This window comes from Protopterus annectens, chromosome 4.part0, assembly GCF_019279795.1.
Source record: "Protopterus annectens isolate FY-2018-M chromosome 4.part0, PAN1.0, whole genome shotgun sequence".
Taxonomy (NCBI): domain Eukaryota; kingdom Metazoa; phylum Chordata; order Ceratodontiformes; family Protopteridae; genus Protopterus; species Protopterus annectens.
Genome location: NC_056733.1, coordinates 303,128,988 through 303,149,629, shown reverse-complemented (window position 1 = coordinate 303,149,629; position 20,642 = coordinate 303,128,988). Strand labels below are relative to the sequence as shown.

Below are 20,642 nucleotides of genomic sequence, written 5' to 3'. Positions count from 1 at the left end.
TTTCTTAACTATATGCTATTATGCATATTTCTTGTTTCAGGATGTAGGTCACCCTTCTTCTTCCTGTTGTTAGAGGTGGATTCTGTTTTTTACAGTTATACTGTTTCTGTTATAAGCTGGGGTTAGCTTACAAACGAGATCTGAGGTAACTATCGCCTAGTATTGTGGGATATAAGGGGAGCCTCGAGCCGGTGGAACCAACTCTCGAGCTTTAGAGTGGCCGGTCAACCCATCCAGCAAGAAGAAGGCGAGAAGAAGACAACTAACATGGAACGTTATGGTAAGAACATAACTTCTATTTTATTTGCATCTGCCGTAGCTTTTCATGTGCATGTGAACTGTAATTGACTGTGGACTACTTAAATGAATGTTTGTTATCTCTGCATTTATATTTTCCTAGCTGTACTACACTCACACTATACTTACACTCATTCTCTATCCAGCTTCTTCCTGAGCCCCTACTTACACTCACTCTCTATTCAGCTTCTTCCTGAGCCCGCTGCTATTTCTACATATCCCTCCTGCCCTGTAAATGCTAACTACTTCTCTCTCTTTACAGCTTGTTCCTCGGGTGCTCCCCCTCTACAAACTTAAATTAACAGGAATACCCCCTGCAAAGGACGCCTGCTTCGGACTGCCTTCTAAAGTGTTCCACCTAAAATCTGCTTAAACTAAAGTGTAGGTATCTGGCCTAGCTCTTGGAATGTATAAAATACAGACTATAACCTACCTATAGTGAGCACATTAGCAGCCTACCGCAGTCATTTACCCCTCCTCCGTTTGCTCTGTACCCTAGTCTCTTTTCCTCAAGGCCAACTATTTTTCTCTGTCTCTCACCCCCATTTCACCACTAGGTGGCAGCAGACTCCCACTGTAGTGAAACGCTTGCTTTCATGCTGGGCTTTCCACTTTCAAACCTAAGCTAACTTTTAAAACATTTCACTTTTAAGAAAGGTTCAATAACAGCTCTGCCCTTTACCTCTAACTCTGACTAAATCCCACTGCAGTTTACCTCCCTCTAGCCTATACTCAATCCCAACTACAGAGCCCCACTAACTGATTGTTCTTGCTGCTCTGTGGACCTCTCACACCTACCTGACTCTTTCTGCTCCGTTCGCCCTGCAGGCTTGCTCCGCTCCCCTACCCTGCCTCCAATTTCCACCTGCCCCCAGTGCCTGTACATTTATACCTACCCTAGCCCCACCCTCTCCACACCCAACCTAGTTAGCCACTCCCATCCACAATCATATACTTACCCCACACACTCCATCAACTATGGCTACTCTCTTCAATCACACATTACTACTAACTAGCCATCTTAGCTCCCTCTGCTGTCTAACCCTCCTCACAAGTCTCTCTAACACACACATAAAACCAGGATAGTTAAACCCCCAAGCCACAATTACACACCTCCCATATACAACCACAGCTTATAGCCTAATCTCACCTGAACTATATTGCTCCACATCTAGCCATTATTTCAAACTTTACATATTCTCAACTCCTCCCTCCCATCACCCACTCCATGCCATCATCTCTAAAAAAAGGTTCCCCCTCAATAACCCTTCTTCCCGGTTTCCCATACATCACCTCTCTCTCAACATCTCCATCTCTCTATCAGGTGACATCCACCCTATCCCTGGGCCCAACTCAGTCAGACATCTAAGCAGCAGTCCCAAACAAACCCCTCAAACCCAAAACCATCCTGCTAACCACCTTCAGTGTGCAAAGCCTCAAAAATAAAATCCCCAACCTACATGCCTGGCTTGCTCACAACCAACCCGATATTACAGCTATGTCTGAGACATGGCTTAAACCTTCTATCACTGACAATGAAGTCCTTCCTCCTGGCTACAATATTCTTTGCAATGATAGAACCCAGAAAAAAGGTGGTGGTGTGGCTATATTCTACCCATCCACCCATACTCTAACTCCACACACCAACCCCATCCCTACCTTCTCCAATGCTGAAATAACAATAGGCTAATTAAAACTTAACAAATGTAAACATATATGCATCTACTCCATCTATATCCCCCAGGCAATAATATCAAAACATTAGAAGACCTACTATCCTGGTTTAACTCCAGTATAACACTCGAAACCTATATCCTTGGTGATGTAAATATTACCTGGGCCTCCCTCAACTCTGACACCCCATCCCATTCAGTCAGTCTGTACAACTTCACTCAACTCAGAAACCTTCCAACCAGGCCAAACAAAGATGGAACCTCTGGTAGCATTATAGACTGGATACTCACTACCTACCCCCACTTAGCCTCACAAGCCAGCATTCTACCCGATCCTCTCAGCAACCATCTACCTGCCTTCGTTGACTGCATATCCTCCACCCCACTAAAACATCACCAATATATCCAAACCTGCAACTTATCCTCCTTCAACCCTGAGATATTCTCAGAATGCCTGAAGCACACTGACTTGTCACCCCTACAAACTCTCCCACTTGACGCATTATCCTATTTTAACAATACTTTCCTAACCATCCTAAATCAACAGGCCACCCCTAAGATCCAAATGAATCAAATCAAATCCCTGTCCCTGGCTGTCCCATCATACTAAAATTATCATGCATCAATGTGACAAAAAAGCCCTCTTCAAAAGGAACCTTGACGATTGGATGGGAGACAGGAAATTCACCCCGGGGGTTACGTCAGTCACCGTACTAGACAGGAGTCCAGGGAAGTAAATATTGTAGGAAGAAATATTCAGGGAATTGTTATGGCTAGGCTTGCATAGGTCCTAGGGGCGATAGCCTAGTACCAACCTATGAACAATACCAAAAACTAAAGACCACCAACTCCCTCGTAGAATATAAACAACTATGGAACTTAGCCAAAACATTAATAACCAAAGACCGCAAAAGCTACTACAACAAACTCCAATGCATGCATTCATACAATCCAAAAACATTTTGGAACTCTGTTTCCTCCATTCTTCATCCAGGCAAAAAAGCAACCTATGCCCAAATCCAACTCTCACCAATCTACAAACTGCCACCAATTGCAACCATTTCTTCATAGACTGCATTGCAAAATTATCCTCCTCCTTCCCTGACCACTCCTCCTGCCCCCTTCAGCAAACCTCCTCCTTCCTCCCTCCCTGTTTACCCTCATACCCATCCCCACAAACACAAAAAAAGACTTCTCCTCAAGCTAAAACCCTGTCATAATGCACCAGATAATCTACCACCCACCTTCCTCAAACAATCTGCTGAAACCATCGCTTATCCCGTATCTATTCTCATAAACAGATCTATACAGGAATCATATGTCCCTACCATCTGGCGCCAAGCATAAATCATTCCACTTCACAAAGGTGGTAACAACATAGACACAACCAATTTTAGACCTATAGCCATACTCTTCCCTCTCTCAAAAATACTAGAAAAAAATATCCTTGCACAAATCATGCAACATCTAAACCTAAACACCCTTCTCTCCCACACCCAACACGTCTTCCGCCCTGGCCACAGTACCATCACTGTGCTCCTTTCTTTTCTAGAGACTATCAGCCTAGCACGTAACAACGGCAAATATGTGTCATCACTATATTTAGACTTTTCAAAAGCATTCAACACCATCTCCCACTCCTTGCTTCTATCCCACCTCCCATCCTTACATCTCTCCCCCACCACCATTGCCTGGTTCACCAGCTACCTATCCAACCATCAACAACCCGTCCAGTGGAAAGAATCAACCTCTCCTTTCCTACCCACACCCGCCGGCATCCCCCAAGGTTCAGTTCTAGGTCCTCTGCTCTTTAGCATATTCATCAACAACTTCCACCTCACCATCCCTGAAGCCTCTGTCATCCAATATGCAGATGACTCCACCATCATATCCTCAGCCTCCTCCATCTCTGAACTACTAACAAAACCCAACTTGCCTTTTCCAAAACAGAATCCTGGATGCATGCCAATCATCTTGCCCTAAATGCCACCAAAACAAAACTAATGATCTTTACCCATACTAGAAATTCAACTTTAGACAGAAACCTGTTCTGCATTACAAGTCAAAATAAAACTCCACTAGAAATAGTCCCCTCAACCAAACTGCTAGGCATCATTATCGATGAAAACCTAAAGTTTGATTCCCACATATACTCTGCTATCAAGAAAACTCACCAGAAGATTGGTCTGCTATACCGGCACAAGCACTATCTCAGCTCCTCCACCCGACAAACCCTCGCATCTACCTTCCTCCTCTCATCTCTATATACGGTGCTCCCTATTTACCAACCTCCAACTAGGCCTGCGCACCAAACTGTAAGCCTGCTACCACAAAATTAGCAAATTTGCTACCAACTCCAAAAGTTAATCTCATCACTGCCACTCACTACTCACCCTCAAATGGTTAGAACTCCCCAACTACCTTAGATATTTGCAACTCACCACTACTCACAAACCCATCTTTAAACTATCGGATTGTCCATCCATAGCCAAAGCTCTAACACCCTACACTCCTTCCGGCTCCCTAAGATCAGAGAACCAAAACCTGCTTCAAGTACACAAACCCTCCCATCCCCCAGGCCAACTACTACTATCCTGCACAATAGCCAAACTTTGGAACTCCCTCCTCTCTCACCTATGCAACATAGCTAACCATAATAACTTCAAAACATAGCTCTTCTCACATCTATCCTCAAAATGGGAATGTCCCTCTTATGCTCATACCTAAATTACCTCCTTCAATTTTATTCCTACCCTCCTCTTTATATTTTTACACAAATACCTAATGAGCTTTTTTTTCTGTCAGTCTGGTTTAAATATAACTAATGAGATTTTCTATTCTACCAATGTTACCTAATGGATTAGACTAAATAATGTCTATTAAAATGTAATGTAATGTTACCCTACATATATGTAAATGTTATGCGATATAAATGTTTATGCAATGCAATGTAACTATGCTTGTGGAGCTTTTCTCCCCGGGCCTCCACTGAAAATGGGCCAATTCGACCCAGTGGACTATCCCGGTCAACAAATGCAAATAAAAGTAAATAAAATAAAAATAATGTGTGTGTGTGTGTGTGTGTGTGTGTGTGTGTGTGTGTGTGTGTGTGTGTATTTGACTGTTTGTATTGTATGTAGGAGAGTGAATGGGGATGCCTGTTGTAACAGGATGCACTGGCTGCCACTGTTAGCTAGTGCAAGTAAGTGTGCATCTGCATTTGTGGTAGTTAATAGAGATTCAGTGCCATTCAAATTATCTTATAATTAGGCCTTCCTAATTGCAGCTAATGTCCCTCTTAATAAGCTAGTGCCACAGTGGGGAAACAGGGTCTTTTTACCTCAACCCATAACACGAGCAGTGGGGTTCTTTCTGAATCCCCGAGATTGTCTAACCCAGATATTCCTATAACAAATGCAGCTCACATTCAGTTACATAACATTTCTTATTACACAACATTCAACCACATACACTTTCAGACTAATGAAGTTTACAAAGCTGTCATCTGAAATACTCATTTGAAATAAGTATATTCTTTTTTCCCTCTCAGTTCTCCAGTTTGCCATTCAGTGGCGGAAAAGCATTTCAGAAATAACGGAATTTTGAATTATGAACAATATTCTTGAAATAACTCAAGTTATGCCCACTACTGTTGACCCATGCTAACCTCTAGTAAATGATTTACTGTCTTGATCATGGCGTTACTATCACTACAGGAAAGACAGTAAAGCTCGACCACTGGCAGCTTACACATAAGGCAGATTATACACATGCAGCTGTCAGAGTTAAGATGTTGTAAATTCCTTAAAGGGTGCCTTACGCAGTAGAATAATTTATAACCAGATGGAATACTACGTAATCTGAAAAAAAAATCCTGCTTTTCTGTGAAATGGATTGACTACAAAGAAAATATGCAGACACTTTCTTAAAGAGGCGTCTGTTCATTATTTCAAAATATATTGATTGACAAGGAGACATGCAAGGCTGTGGAAATGTCTTAAATACTGTTAGAATAAAATAAAGATAATTATAGTTCTATACAAGCACACTGCAAGTTTTGTAACAGTGGTATACATCACCTGGAATTTTTGGTATGGCCCTAATTTTGACTCATAAATATTCTCTGCAACTGTGTAGTTTCAAATCTTACAGCCAGAACAGTTTATAATATGTGTACTGAATTGTATTAACCATTAATGATGCATTTTAGTGATAAAATTGAGCGATTACATGGGCGTAATCCTTTGATGTCTCTTCATAGCTGGTGACCTGTGTTTCAGAGCTAGGGTCATTTTTTTCCGTTAGTCAACCAGGCAGTTAGTGATTTATAACCTTTTCGGAGGATGTCCTTGCCTGTACAACAAAATGATGGTCAGATGTCAGTTTAAGAAAGTCAGTTAGTGGTACCTCTCAGCACTGATTTTACAAGGGTGTAAAATTTCCTCTGATTGTAGAATAGATGTTTCGCAGTATTGCATGAGTCACATGCACAGAAAAGGTAAAAAAACAATGGAGATTGCATTACTCATAGTGCTTCACTGAAAAGTGACAGCCTTCCACTGCATTAGCTATTCAACACCTACTTTTGTTGCATAATAATAGACCTGCTAGAAGGGATGTTGGGTTGCCTAGACTGGGGTTAGACCATAGATTGGAAGAGGTTTACTACAGTGCAGTGAACTTAAGAGTAGAAAGTAATAAGATACCTAGTGCATGTCAAAATAATAATGACGAACTATAGAAAATAGAGTCTACTCTTAAATGACATCATTTCTGACATCCTGTCAGCATATCATGGAGAAGTAAAATGCCCAGCATTTCCTTTTGCGATAAACCAGTCACTCACTTCATGGATGAAAGGAGAAAATCCTCTTCTCCTTCCTGCTTTCCACTGGCTAGGACTTTGTCCTTACTATATCGGTGGCAAATTAGTCAATTTATTACACTTTGCTATAGTTAATATACAGACCATCAAATTGGTGAACAGTACCAAAAAAAAAGGTAGATGTGCTTCCTGAGTTGATATGGTTATTTTTCCACGTGTTACTTAATTGTAAGCTTTGCTTTGGTTCCATTTGGCAGATAGGAAAGTACTTTGGAATTAGGCTTCTGAAGAAAATGTCCGTTTGTGTGCATTTTAATGCAGAACATTGTGGTCCTTTCAGCTCAGTAATGTGTATGATACTGTTTACTGCATGATCTTTATAATATCAAGTGTCATATAATTACTTTTCTTTTCTTTGTCAGGTTAAAGTGCCACAATAAATGCACCAAAGAAGCACCTCCCTGTCACTTACTCATCATTCACCGTGGAGGTAAGATCAGTCCAGGTTCAATAACAGTCAATATAAGCAGTTAAGCCACATCTGTCTAATGTAATGCACCCCAGTCTAACTCATACAGCACCATGACATAATGGGATGAAATACAGAATATTAGTACTAGAGAAAATATTTGTTAAACTTGTTGCTTATCTCTTTTAAATTCCTCTCATATTTTTCTGTCAACACTACCACTTCTTTCTCCTACCTCATTAATTCCATTTTTCATCCTCTGTCACCTAACAAATCATGTAGACACTCCCACAGAATGGTTTCACACAAAAACACAAATTATTGTATTGTTTTTTCTATAACTTGCTAATACTGGTTTATGTCTTTAAGAAACTGTTCTATGTTGTAGTGCTTGTCATCCTTTCTTTGAAATTTTTACAATATATTGTACTCACCATCACTTAAACCTGTATATGTTCTCATCTTGCTTATTGTATTCATTTTATAGACTAATTTTTGTTGGAACATTGCTCTTGGGGCCTCCCCCTGAAAATGGGCTTTTGCTCTGTTGGACTTTCTGGTAAACAAAAGACTCATGAATAAATAAACTAACTGGTGGTCATTGTAAGGTTTTCAGACATATAGGGTTTCCCATTGTTACTGGGAGGGGAATTCTGGAAATAATGGACAAATTTAGTACTGGCAAATTTATTATTACATCTTCTGTGAAAGGAGACAATTGTACTTGGGTTAGCCTGCAGATGTGGATTTCTTATTATATATAGGGAGCCTTGTTTCTGTGAAGACTATGAACAGATTAATAGGAGCTTTCTGGCATATCCAGTGTGTAAATGTTTGCTTTGTCAAATTGTTTAAATGCACAAATACAATTCCATCATTACAGAGCATCCTTATATATATATATATATATATATATATATATATATATATATATATATCTACAGGCAAGGCCCAAATATAATGGCCAAATACAATATCATAATTTCTGTGCAGCAGATGGAGGTGTATTACCTGAGTTCATTAAGTGATTAGAATTGCATATGCGCGGCTTCTAATAGTCTTCTTCTTCTTTCGGGTTTTCCTGGTTAGGGGTCACCACAGCGGATCACCTGTCCGCTCATGATTGGCAGTAGAGTTTTTATGGTGTCGAGTTGCCAGCCCAGTGCCCAACCTTCCACGGAAGGCACACATACGCACACACTCATACCTAGGGCCAATTTAGAGTGTCCAATCCATCTACAGCATATCTTTAGGATGTGGGAGGAAGCCCACGCGACCACCGGGAGTATATGCAGACTCCACACAGAATGCACCCCAGCCAAGGATCGAACCAGAGAACCTCTTGCTGTGAGGCGACAATGCTAACCACTGCACCACCGTGGCCGCCATAGAACCATGGCCACCCTATGTGAGGCTTCTAATAGTAAATATTGAAAAAAGCCCTGGGAATGGCTGTTTGGGTTTGTTCTTCTTTTGATTTTTTCTTCCTCCAATTGCTATTTTAATTGCATTATCAGACTCAAGCAGAACCTTTCATATCAAAGTTAATGCAAGAGTAAGTGAATATTTGTCAGAATTGCAGCTGTATCTGCCTTGCACATAATGGTACATGAAAATCTGGTGGAGACAAGTAATTAAGGGCCTTAGTTGTTTAAACAAATGACATGAAACAGCATGACTGCTGCATATATGTTAAGTGGGAATTATTTTTCTGCTGTCTCCACTGTTGTATTAGATTTATACAAGATACTTCCGTTATTTATGCAATGTAGGACTGATATTTCTAGTTGTCAGTGGTGTGTTAGTGAAGATGGCTTTCAAATATATTGAAGCTGGGATTTCAGTGCTGTGATTAAAGAGGAGGGGGAACCTCGAGGAAAATATAGGTATATCTGACGACTTTTGTTATGACATGATAATGGTAAACATAAAACTGTCTGTGCAGTGGGTAACTGGGACTAAGCCTGGCATTGGACATTAGTCAATATGTTTAGGGGATTAAATGAAAATATTTTCAGTGTTGTACATGTGTTGATCTAGTTTGATTTGCACAAAGTGTTATTTAACTTACATGCAGAAAACATAATGGCATGCTCATACATTTCGTTTGAGATGAATCATAGACAAGGAAGCATGACCTTTTTTCACAGTGTAGTATTGACTTCATGGAGTATAGCTAAAATGTGAGTTTTCATAAGTGGAAGCTGGAGAAGGGTATTCTTGTTTTAGTTATTGTAAGAGACTCTCTACATGAAACGCTAATGGTCTGATCATCCAAATTAAGAAAAGCAGCATCACAGAAAGTACAAGGGAGAATCTGTCCAGGTAGAGAATAACCAGCCCCCACCCTCAAGGCAAATGCCCTGCCCCCAGGAGGGCAAAACAGGTTTGGCCAGGGGAGAATTTATGGATGCCAATCTGGTTATCAACATTCTTCTTAAAAAAAGCTGCAATGTCACTCTTTTTAATATATATTAGTAACTTATTCCAGGTATGGATTAAGAACTGGGAGAGAAATCTTTCCTGTCATTGGGTTCTGCTTATCAGTTGATTGAGATTTAGATCCTTTTTTTGTGGGTGTTTGTGGAGCCAGTTTTGTGGATGAAGATGGAGGAGGGTGGGACCCTTGTAACATGAAAGCTTAATAATTTTAAGTATCTTAAGAGTTTAATATTTTCTTAATAGTACAATAACTTAAGCACAGGTACTTTCTTCTTTAAGATAGGGTTAAATATCTTTCTGGCTAGTTAATTAGTAGCAAACAATGTTTATGCATTCAGTCAGTGGAGTGTTTTTCCCCTATATATCGAAAGCTTTTTAAATTTTCTGTATTTTGTATTCTGATGAAGTCCCCTTTATTGAGACAAAAGCACTTAATACTTTTTAATAAAGCACTGGATTTTAAACCTGAAGGAACCTCACCATCTATGCATTATTTATGTTTGGTTTTCGGTTAATTGTATAACACACAGCACCATTTTTATTGCTTATTGAACTTAAATATTTGCAGATTTGTTTCAGTTTTATCAGAATTGTCAGGCTTTCCATGCTCTGTCCCTGTTTCATTAGTGTTTTAGTCTGGGTGGATGATCATGGGGCTGGTGTGCTCTTGGTGAATTTGGTTCTGACAGGGGCAAGAGATTTTAGTATATTTGGGAAGGTTCTGTTAAACTGTGAGTAATTCAGTCAGAAAGTATTCAACATGGCAAAACAAGCAATAGAAAATAATTAATATATAAGAGAAGCTGAGCATTGGTTAACGTTCTACAGATATTAAACCTAAAGTTTGTAATATATTGTCAGTTAATGCTATTCTTTTTAAGGATTAGCCTGGTCAAAAAATGCAAATAAAATGAATACATGTCTGGTAGGAGGGACTCGAGTTCTCTTAGTGTCACAGATCCTGACACCTGAAAGATAGTTGTGTGACCCTGTTCTTTGTCTATCGTGGTTATTACACATTCCCATTTGTGCATGCAGATGTATTGGAAACTCCTCAAAATATGTGACATTATGTTATGTGTGCAGCTTTGAGGTAGGTAGCGATGTGTTATTTGTTGCTTACACATTCTTGTTCTGATTTTAGAAGGATTAGAAAGTGATTTCTTGACAAATTCAGTGTGTGTAGATTTCATATGTTATTTAGAAGTGAGGGGAGGAGAGGTGTTAAGCTCACCAATAATCAGATTTAATAAGATGGTGTACTCCAGGTTGTGAAAATATTGACAGCTGTCACAGATCATATCACTTTGTAAGTGCACAGTAGGAACCCTATCATTTGAGGAGAGAGAGAATGGAAACACTAAGTAAGATAAAGAAATATTAGCACTGGTACAGTAATAACTGAACCACTAGGTACAAGGGGTGTACAATAGATGTAAGATATGAGAGTGGTGCATACCATATGGCAGACAGTTTCATTATACAGTAAATAAGACAGCAAATGCACTTAGTGTCACTGATGAGATATCAGGCATGGATGCATCAAGCTAGTGAGATATCAGGTATAGATTTTGCCCAGTAGTTCATTGGATGTTTGGCTCAGATGGCAACTCACTATTTAGACTGAAGGTTCTAGCGGACTGGATGCCACACAGTATTTATGAGAAAAAAGTGGTGGGATCAGATGCTACAGAAATTTTATGAATTGATGGTAGGTACAGTGCCACACACAGTTGGCACAATGAATCAGCAATACAACAGTCAAACTGGGATGTCTGTTTGCTCACATCAGATAGTTGATGATCATCAAATAGATGATGATGACTGGCCTGAAAACCACAAGGATATATAGATTTCATCATAGAACTCAAGGTCTGTAGGAAGTGACCTGATAAAAATACAGAACTGTTGTATTAATTGTGCAACAGTAGCACTCTACCCAAAACTTCAACAAGCAGCCTTTATAAGCAACAACAGCAGTGCTACCTGCATCAACACTTTGCAATGATATAGAAACTAGGTGGGAAACGACTTGCCTAAAAATGATATACAAGGGACCATATAAGGCTGTATCAATTTAAAAAAGAGTTACTTATAACTGTGAATGTTACTACTACCTGTCACTGTACAGCTCATTGGGCAGGTAAAGATCATATCAGGTAAAAGCAAGTCAAATCCAATAAGCGAATATTGCATTTACTGAGTGTAGTTCTGAGCAGCCCAGCCAATTAGAAAATAAACATTTTTGAAGCCGTTCCACCCTTCAGCTGTGCCCTTCGGGAGACTCAACTTAATCAAATTGAGCATAAATTGCTCCTTAAGGGTAATTGGTGAGGATGGTAGCAGCAGGTGGAACGTGGTCATTTTATTCTCAATAACATAACCTTTTACAGTGCTGTTCTGTGGTAGTCAGGGCCGACCTAGGTGGAGTTTGGCCTGCCTTTTTAAATATTAACTTTCTTCCAGGACTGTCACAGAGAATTTGAAGGAACAATGAATTAGCGTGTTGCTTTTTAGGAAGGCATAAGTGAAATGTACAGACAAGTATCAGGGATAAAAATGTGTTTTTAAGAGAAGTTCAGACTCTTACATTAAGGTGGTATGTAAGACTTTATAAACGGGATCATGTGTCTTAGTTATATTTGTCTAATTGCACATGGGGACTGCAAGTACTGCCTATTACTCAAAGAAATATTATTCAAGTTCTAGTATTAACAATATATATGAGAGAGAGAGAGAGAGCATGAATATTTAGTAGCCACAGTTTTTAAACATTTCATTCTGACATCTGAACATTCCCCATTTGAGAGTCAGCTGCAGAAGAACATGTCCATCATTTGAGAGTAATATTGATGGTTTCCTGCTAATTATTTAAACAGTAAGCCTTCCCAGGACTGGCATAAACAACTTTCAATGACTCAGATAGATAAATACAATGAGACTGGAAGGTCAGAGTTTGAATCCTGAGAAAAGACCAAAATGGAAATGGCTAAAGAAATACGGATTCTTACTGCCAGCCTATGGAGACAAAGGAAGAGGTGCTGAAAATTAAAGGGGGACTGGAGAAGTTGGAAAGTTTAAGTGAATGTGACTTAACAGTTCAAAAAAGGAGGAACCTAGAAAGGAGATAGAAGTTATGCTGGTTCAAAAATATGATTTTCTGAAGGACTCTGTCAGGGATAATTTTTATTTATTTTTTTAATTCTATGAGATAATAAAAGTCAATTGCAGTGCAGTTATTAAGCAAGAGGTTGTAAAGAATGGTTTCTGGGGTTTATTCTCTGAATGGCAACTCTCTGGTTAAAGAAACAATTGTAATCATGGTGGTGTTTGTTATGAAAGGTTGCATACACTGTACAGACAAAATGGAAGAATATGAGAAGGAGATACAGGGGAATGCAAGACTGGACGAGGTAATAGTGATGGAAAGCAGACTTATGGTCTATGTGACTGCTGAGGAGGTTTGGGAATCAGTGAAAGAACAGGTACAAAGTAAAACTAAATGATATGATAGCTTCTCTGTAGATATTTGGAAGCAAAATAAGTTAAGGCAGTTGCCTACTTCTAGGGGAAGCTTGCTAAAATTCTTGAGAAGAGAAAAAAATCCTTAGTTGAGAAAGTAATCCTTATGGTTATGCCAAAAAAAGGTAGAAATAAATATCTACAATCTTCCCACAGACATTTATTCATGATTAACCATGACTGTAAACTATTAATGTCTATTATTGTAGTAAGATTTATAAAATCATATACCAGAGTTACCTGACAGCAATCAATGTTGATTTGTGGGAAGAGTGACAGACAATTGGCAGTGTGTTAAAGGTGGGTTTATTAATTAGATCATAAAGAATAGTAATGAGAAGGAGCAAGGCTGAATGCTGACAAAAGCATTTATGTGAGTGAATGAGTACCATTTGAAGTAAGTTTTGAATACCTTTAGTTTTTTGAGCAAATTCGGAGGACGTGTGATGGCAGTGTACTTTGACTGACTGGCTCAGAAGATTTACTGTGGACTTTCACTCACTATAAAATGGTCATGAGGGACACAGCAGAGTATCCTTTGTCAAAAATTGTGATTGTCATATATATTTAGATCCACTGGGTACCAAAATATACAAATCTGTTATAACTGGATGCAAGGTAAGGCGTAGCTAAATAAAAATGTCTTTATCTGCCAGTGATGTACTGACTGACATATTTGATAAAACCTAGACAAGATTTGAATACTTCCTTCTTAGGCCAGAGTAGGTTTGGCATTTTTTGCATTGTGAATAATAAAAGAGAGACCAGAACAGTAATCTATTTACCAATACAAAAGTTGAGACAAGAATATGTGTTCCACTGGGAAATCTCCAGTATTAAATATATAGAAGCTTGATTGGGAAACCCAGTGCATCAGTCAGTGACTAAGACTTATGAAGAGTTAATAAGACATTAAAATTTGACTTCAAAAGATGGAAATTGATAGGATTAGAACTAGGCCAGAAAATACAAGCACTGAACTTCTTTGTGCTGCATTTGCTACTATATATGTTTCATGCTTTCCCTGGTGGTACTCCAGGTCACTTTCTAATGCTGATTAATAATATGATTACAGCTTTTACTTGGGAAGGTGAACGGCCAACGTTTTTGAGAAAAGTTGATGACTGGAAAAGAAATGGTAAGAGTGGCAGTATAGGAACCTTATGTATAACGTAATGCAGTATAGACTAAAATTGTGTATTACAAATGAAGCCTTATGAAGTTAAATAGAAATATTTGACTGGTGTCATGGAGGGAAACAATGGAAATATTTAGAACGTTGCTGCATGAGCCAAAGCAAGCCAAGAGGACCATAAAAATATTTCAGGGATTTGAAACTGTGGACTAATATACTCTTGCCTATCATTTATAGTAATAGAAGTGCTCCAAGCAAAGGAAAGGGGATGAGAGAAATACTAGCCTAGCACACTGAAAACAGTTTGATATGATGATGTATATGGCTCCTAGACTCAAACTAGGAAGACGTTTGACTTGAACGATTCCTTAAGTTTGGAGGACATAGTCTACTGCATTGTCTTTATTGATATAAGCCAGGGGTGACCATCCACTGCTTAAAGGAATCCTAAATAGAGCATTTAAAGGTTTGAAGAGGAAGGTCACAGGAGTATGCATCAAAAATATTAGAGGCGAAATACATATTAAAAATGTTGGGGATATTGTGCCTGCACATCTGACATAAAGAAACAAAGGCTGACTATGACCCAAGTGGCCCAGGTGGCCCGAGTTTGAAAAGTGGCTCAGGTGCTTGATAACACAGGTGGGGAGGATGGATGTTACTGTCCCTAGGGAAGTGTATACACCTAGGGCACACTGGCACAGTTCAATTTCCCTAGTGCAGACTAAGGAAACATTTACTCATTGCCAACTGAGGGTAGGCAGGGTATCATGCTGATGTCAGCCCCTTGTGAAAATGAGGGATGGTTTACTGCTGATGCCCATTGTGTGTCAAGCCATCATGGTGTTACTAGGCCTTTGCGGAGATGGAAAATTTATAAAAAATACTCCCTGACTCCCTACAAGGCAATCTCAGATCCTGCTCTACTAGAGATGCTCCATATCCGTAAGTCTAACTCCTCACACATTACCCAATTGAAAGGCTTAAATCTAATATGTGACGATAACAAAACCTGCTGGAGAGACAGGTTTGTCTCCCAGAGGTTGCCCCATCTCTGGAATACACTCCCCATACACGTCAAACAAAGTACGTCGCTGACCATCTTCAAGCGCAGCCTTAATGAGTCAATGGTAAACCACAGATTTTTCCCAGGGGTTCCACCTGTGTCTCTCCTTGATAGGAGAGACAGTGCTGACTGAGGTTTCTTTTTGGGGATAAACTCTTGGCTAGGCCTGTAAGGGCCCCAGGGCCATTAGCCTAGTAATCTTTTATGATCCTATGATCCTAACAGCACAGTGATATTGCCCCAGAGACCTTGATCTCATCAGCCCAAGATGCAAGTTAAGACTTGCTCAGGGGAGACTAAGGTGGGTCCAGTTGTTATAGTGGCAAGGGAGAGAAAATCGCTGTGGAGAGCCAAAAAGGAAAAGATGAGTCAGGGATATTGATGTTAGTTGCCAAGAAAACTATAGCAAGTTTTCAAAAAATATTTCCATTGCAAGAGTCAACTTGTTTGGTCTATGACACACGGGGCTGTGATACATGTTTGAGTCCTTGCAGTACTTTGTTGCATGTAGACTGGATTTGCAAAGACTAGAGGAAAAACTGCCTATAAAAATCAGTGATTCTTGCTAAGCTGACTGACCAGAAGGAGCTGTCATTCAAGCAGGGATGAAAGTTGTGAGTCCCTTGCTCTTTCTTGAGCATCTGGTTTGACCAAGGAGGTAGAGCATATCCTTGCCCCATCCACGTGGGGTTGTAGGTTAACCTGTCCCAGCCTGGAACTGTCCAACTCTTTTAGCATGAACCATGCTGTTTCCTTACTGTTCCCAAGACCATGACTTTACCAGTTCACCTGAGGAAAAAGGCAGCATCATCAAGGATGCAGATCTAAGGGGCATTTAATGTTGCACCATAACTCTGCAACAGGTGAACATCATGTGGGCCTTTGGCACTGAAGTGACTGTCAGTACTTTCTCCTTTGTCTGCATACCTTCAAGAATGTGCATAAGTGGCTGTTATAATTGGCTTTACAACACCACACGCAGATTGTCAATCACGGTTCTTCATACCTTTAATTTGATTGGTTCATATGTTCTTAACAAGCTTCTAAGCAAAGGATACCATTAAGAACCTCAGCCACGTCACTCAGTACTGGTGTGAAACTAGTAGTGTTCCCCATTAACTAGACTTTCTCCACACGTCACTGATAAAAATTTGTGATTGCCCAACCACTCATCCAGCCTGCTTTTAAAGGTTACTAGTGAAGTTCTGTGCTTGACAGATAAGGGCAGTCTATTTTAGAAATGGAAGGCATGCTGGGATAGGTACCTTTCATGCCATCTGGAGTTGTTAATGTGATAATTTAGGTATAGGTATGGAAAGAGTGTTCATTCTACCACTTGTTCTGTTTTGAAGAAGGAGTTCAAATAGTGCTGCGCCATTCATAGCACTGAAAGCTAAGCAAAAATCATCCGTCAGGAGCCTGCATGACACTCAGCTTTTAGAATATCATAGCAGCTATGAGTATACAGTCCAGGGATCTTTTTGGTGATGAACATTAAAATCTCTCAAGTTGGTTTAGTGCTTGGTGAGGCACATGTGAAAAGGTGCCTTATATTCAGTAATGGGTCTAATAATGGAGGAATAAAGCAGGACTATAACTTCTTTAGTCCTTGAGGAGTTACTCCAAAGGATGGCTGTATAAGTTACAAAAGATGTTTTTGACTACCAGAGAGACATAATGGTCAAAGGAGTGTCTGTTAACATATGTGCCCAGGTCCCTAATGAAAATATAAGTGAATTGTCATCTATATGATTAGAAGCAGTCATGCTAGGATCAAAGGAGGTTATGCTGCACTTCTTGGGGTTGAGGGAAAGCCTATGATCTCCTTTCTAGAGAATTTTTGTATTAGGATGGGAGTAATAATTGCCCCCCCCACAAGTAAGTTTGCAGTCTTCAGCAATCTTGGTTATCCATAGCTGCTTCACATTGGCTTTTATGTCAAGTATATGCCACAGTGGAGAAGACGTAGGACAGAGCCTCCTGGGATACCACTACTGACATTTTTCTGTCCATAGCAAATGCTCCCAACCATAATGGTATGGGTTCTGTCAGGCAGCCAGTTACAAATTCGGCAAACTGTGTATGGATTAATATTGAGCAGGGAAAGTCTGTCAATGACTAAATCACAGAGGATAGTGTCAAAGGCTTTTGCAAGGTCTATGCAAGCAGTGTGGGCTGTACTGTGCTTATCCATAGCCTCAGTAACCCTTTCAAAGTACTCAGGCAGGGTAAGCAAGCAGGATCCTTATGAGCAAAAGGAGAAAACCCGCACACAACAAAGTCAACAACAAAATAATAAAATCAAGCAGCTTTATTTCCAGATTCACAGCAGCTTATTCAGTAAGCACTTTCATCATCAAGACTTCCTCAGACCGAATAAAATTACTTAGGAATAATTACCTTTTATATAAAACTCATCACTCATTAGTGAAAACAATTAAATAATTACTTTAAAGGACAACTCACTTTAAAACATCAAAATGTTCACGACCTTTCACAATAAATCTGATTTACAAACTATTATTATACTAATGTTTAGTTTTTTTCTGTTTTAGATATATCTTACAATTTTCTTTCTCATTTAATCCAGGTGGGTGACTTGCATTCAACTTAACTATCCAACAGTATTCCTTCCATTTTAACTCTTCATCTGCTGATAGTTTCATGTCAGAATTATATACTTTATCTATAACCATAAACTTAGGGTTACCAAAAAACTTCTTATCCATAAAATGTCTACCCCAGGCGTTATTAATATGATTTCTTTGTCTAGCATATAGATGTTCTTTCATCCGTTTATGTAATTCTCTTGTTGTCATACCTACATAATATGAGGTACATTCTGTACACTTAGACAGATACATAACATACTTCATCATACAAATATTTTCATTTTGAACATATGTCATATTATTAATACTAATTGAAATATGTCCCTTATATATATATATATATATATATATATATATATATATATATATATACTTAGAAAATCTACAATTTAGACATTTTATCAACTTCTCTCTTTTTTCTTGTACATATTTTCCCTTATCTTGAAAAACATTTTTTAGGTTTTTACCTTTCTTGTTAACAAAAGCAGGCTGTTCAACAATTTCTTTTATTCCTGGAGAACTTTTCCAGTTCTCTTTCAATAGACTTTTTATTTGTCCACCATCAACTGAATAAGGTATAACCATTCCCAAACTATAGTCTTTATCTATATTATTTTTCTTAGTTAATTTCCTATCATTCTGAAAATCAGCTATATTTATATGTGTAACTATTGACCTTTTCATATTCCTAATGCTATCTATTTCTTCTTTTTTATTTTCTATCAGTGATTCTGGGTACCCTCTAACTACAAATTTTTGACATAACATATCCCTTTCTTCTACATATTTAATATCACAGTCAGTTAAGTCACTTATTCTCTTCAGCTGTCCTGCTACAATATTATATTTAACATAACTCGGATGCATACTATTAAAATCCAAATATGTATTACTCTGGACACTTTTTTTTATATATTTTGGTATAAATTTTATCACCTTTTTTATATACCTCAGCATCCAAGAGATGAATACTTGAATAACTATAATTCCAAGTAAATTTAAGATATTCACATGTGGCATTAATTTCTTGCAAAAAACATAACAACTCAGTTAAGTCACCCCTCCAAATAAAAAAAGGTCATTAATAAAACAACCTAAAAACAAAACATTTTTATAATAACTATTAGCTTTAATATATACCTTCTCCCATCTGGTCATAAACAAACCATAGCTTGGGGCCATAGTGGCCCCTATAGCTACTCCATTAGTTTGTTGGTAAAACTTACCATTAAACTCCAAAAAATTATAAGATAATATTATATCTAAAATTTCTAAGACAATACTAATTTCTTCGGTATTAAAACATTTTGATTCTGCCAGCTCTAACCCAACATATTCTACCCCTATGTTATTAGATATCATGGTGTATAAAGAATTGACATCCATTGTCACCATAATATCTCTTTCTTCCACTCTCACCTTTTTAATATTATTCACAAAGGCAAAAGTATCCCTAATATAAGTGTCTCCTGTTTCAACAAACAGCTGTAATTTCTTATCAATGAATATAGCCATACCCTCAGTTTTTGACCCTCCACTAGTAACAATTGGTCTAAACGGCGGACCTTCTAAAACCTTATTTATTTTTGGCAGACCGTAAATTTTACTAGCTACAGAATTTTCTTTAACGAAAAAACTGGCTTCCTTTTGATTAATTCTATTTTCACGTAACCATTCCTCTATAGCTGCATCAATAAACCTATATGATTTTTTAATAAAATCTAATGTCGTTTCTTTATAATGAGAACCATCTTGCAACAAAACAGACATCGCATTTAAATATGCATTTTTGTCAAGCATCACTAATGCATTGCCCTTATCAGCTTTCAACAATACAATATTCTCATCATTAGTCAAGTCATTTAATGCAAGTCATTCATCATATGACAAATTTAAAAAGTTTTTAATAGGTTTATTCGACAATAAACTTCTAATCTGCATTTCCATCATGTTTTGAAAAGCCTCCAATTCAGGTCTCAAAGGAGGGTTAAAAGAACTTGGATTATGGTAAACATTTGACTGAAAAACATTCACAAAATATTCACAGTTGTTAAAAAACACTTAAAATTAAATCTTCTTACATAATCTCTTAGATTGTTAACAGTCTCACAAACATGAGCCCTAGATGCAGGTACAAAAGTCCATGATCCTTATGTTACAAAGTCAAACAGTGTGTCTAGAGATATAAGGTAATTTATTCCATTGTTTATTAGTGCACCTGTAACATGTTCTAAAGCCTTCCAAATAATAGTGAGACCAATAGACCTGTAATTCCTGGGGCCAGTAAAGGGACTGCCTTTATTCTAGGACATAACTGCCTTTCTCCACTGCTCAGGGATGTAATCAGTGGAGAGAACCAAGCTAAAGTGTTGGGGGGGTGGCTCTTTTCTTGGCAAGCATTTAGAGATGCTGTCTGGACCAAGGAAACGTGTTTTAAATTTAGGAAAGGACCAAAAGTTGATATCAGGAGGGGATTGTGAGGGGATTGTTAGTGGGACTAACCTAGTCAGCAACAGATAGCTAGATAGAGAAGTTATAAATGCAGCAACAAGAAACACAGTGGACCGATATAGTGAAACACCTTCTTTGGACAGAATTTGT

The 20,642-nt window shown here is 38.5% G+C and overlaps 1 protein-coding gene across 3 annotated transcripts in view; it reads left to right on the top strand.

The window, feature by feature from the left end:
- KSR2 (kinase suppressor of ras 2) overlaps positions 1-20,642 on the top strand; it is a 2,556,886-nt gene that overhangs the window by 1,614,563 nt on the left and 921,681 nt on the right. For all 3 annotated transcript variants that reach the window (XM_044068294.1, XM_044068293.1, XM_044068295.1), the window contains exon 8: positions 7,218-7,285. In XM_044068294.1, coding sequence (XP_043924229.1) covers positions 7,218-7,285 — 68 coding nt within the window. The remainder of the gene's footprint in view (positions 1-7,217; positions 7,286-20,642) is intronic.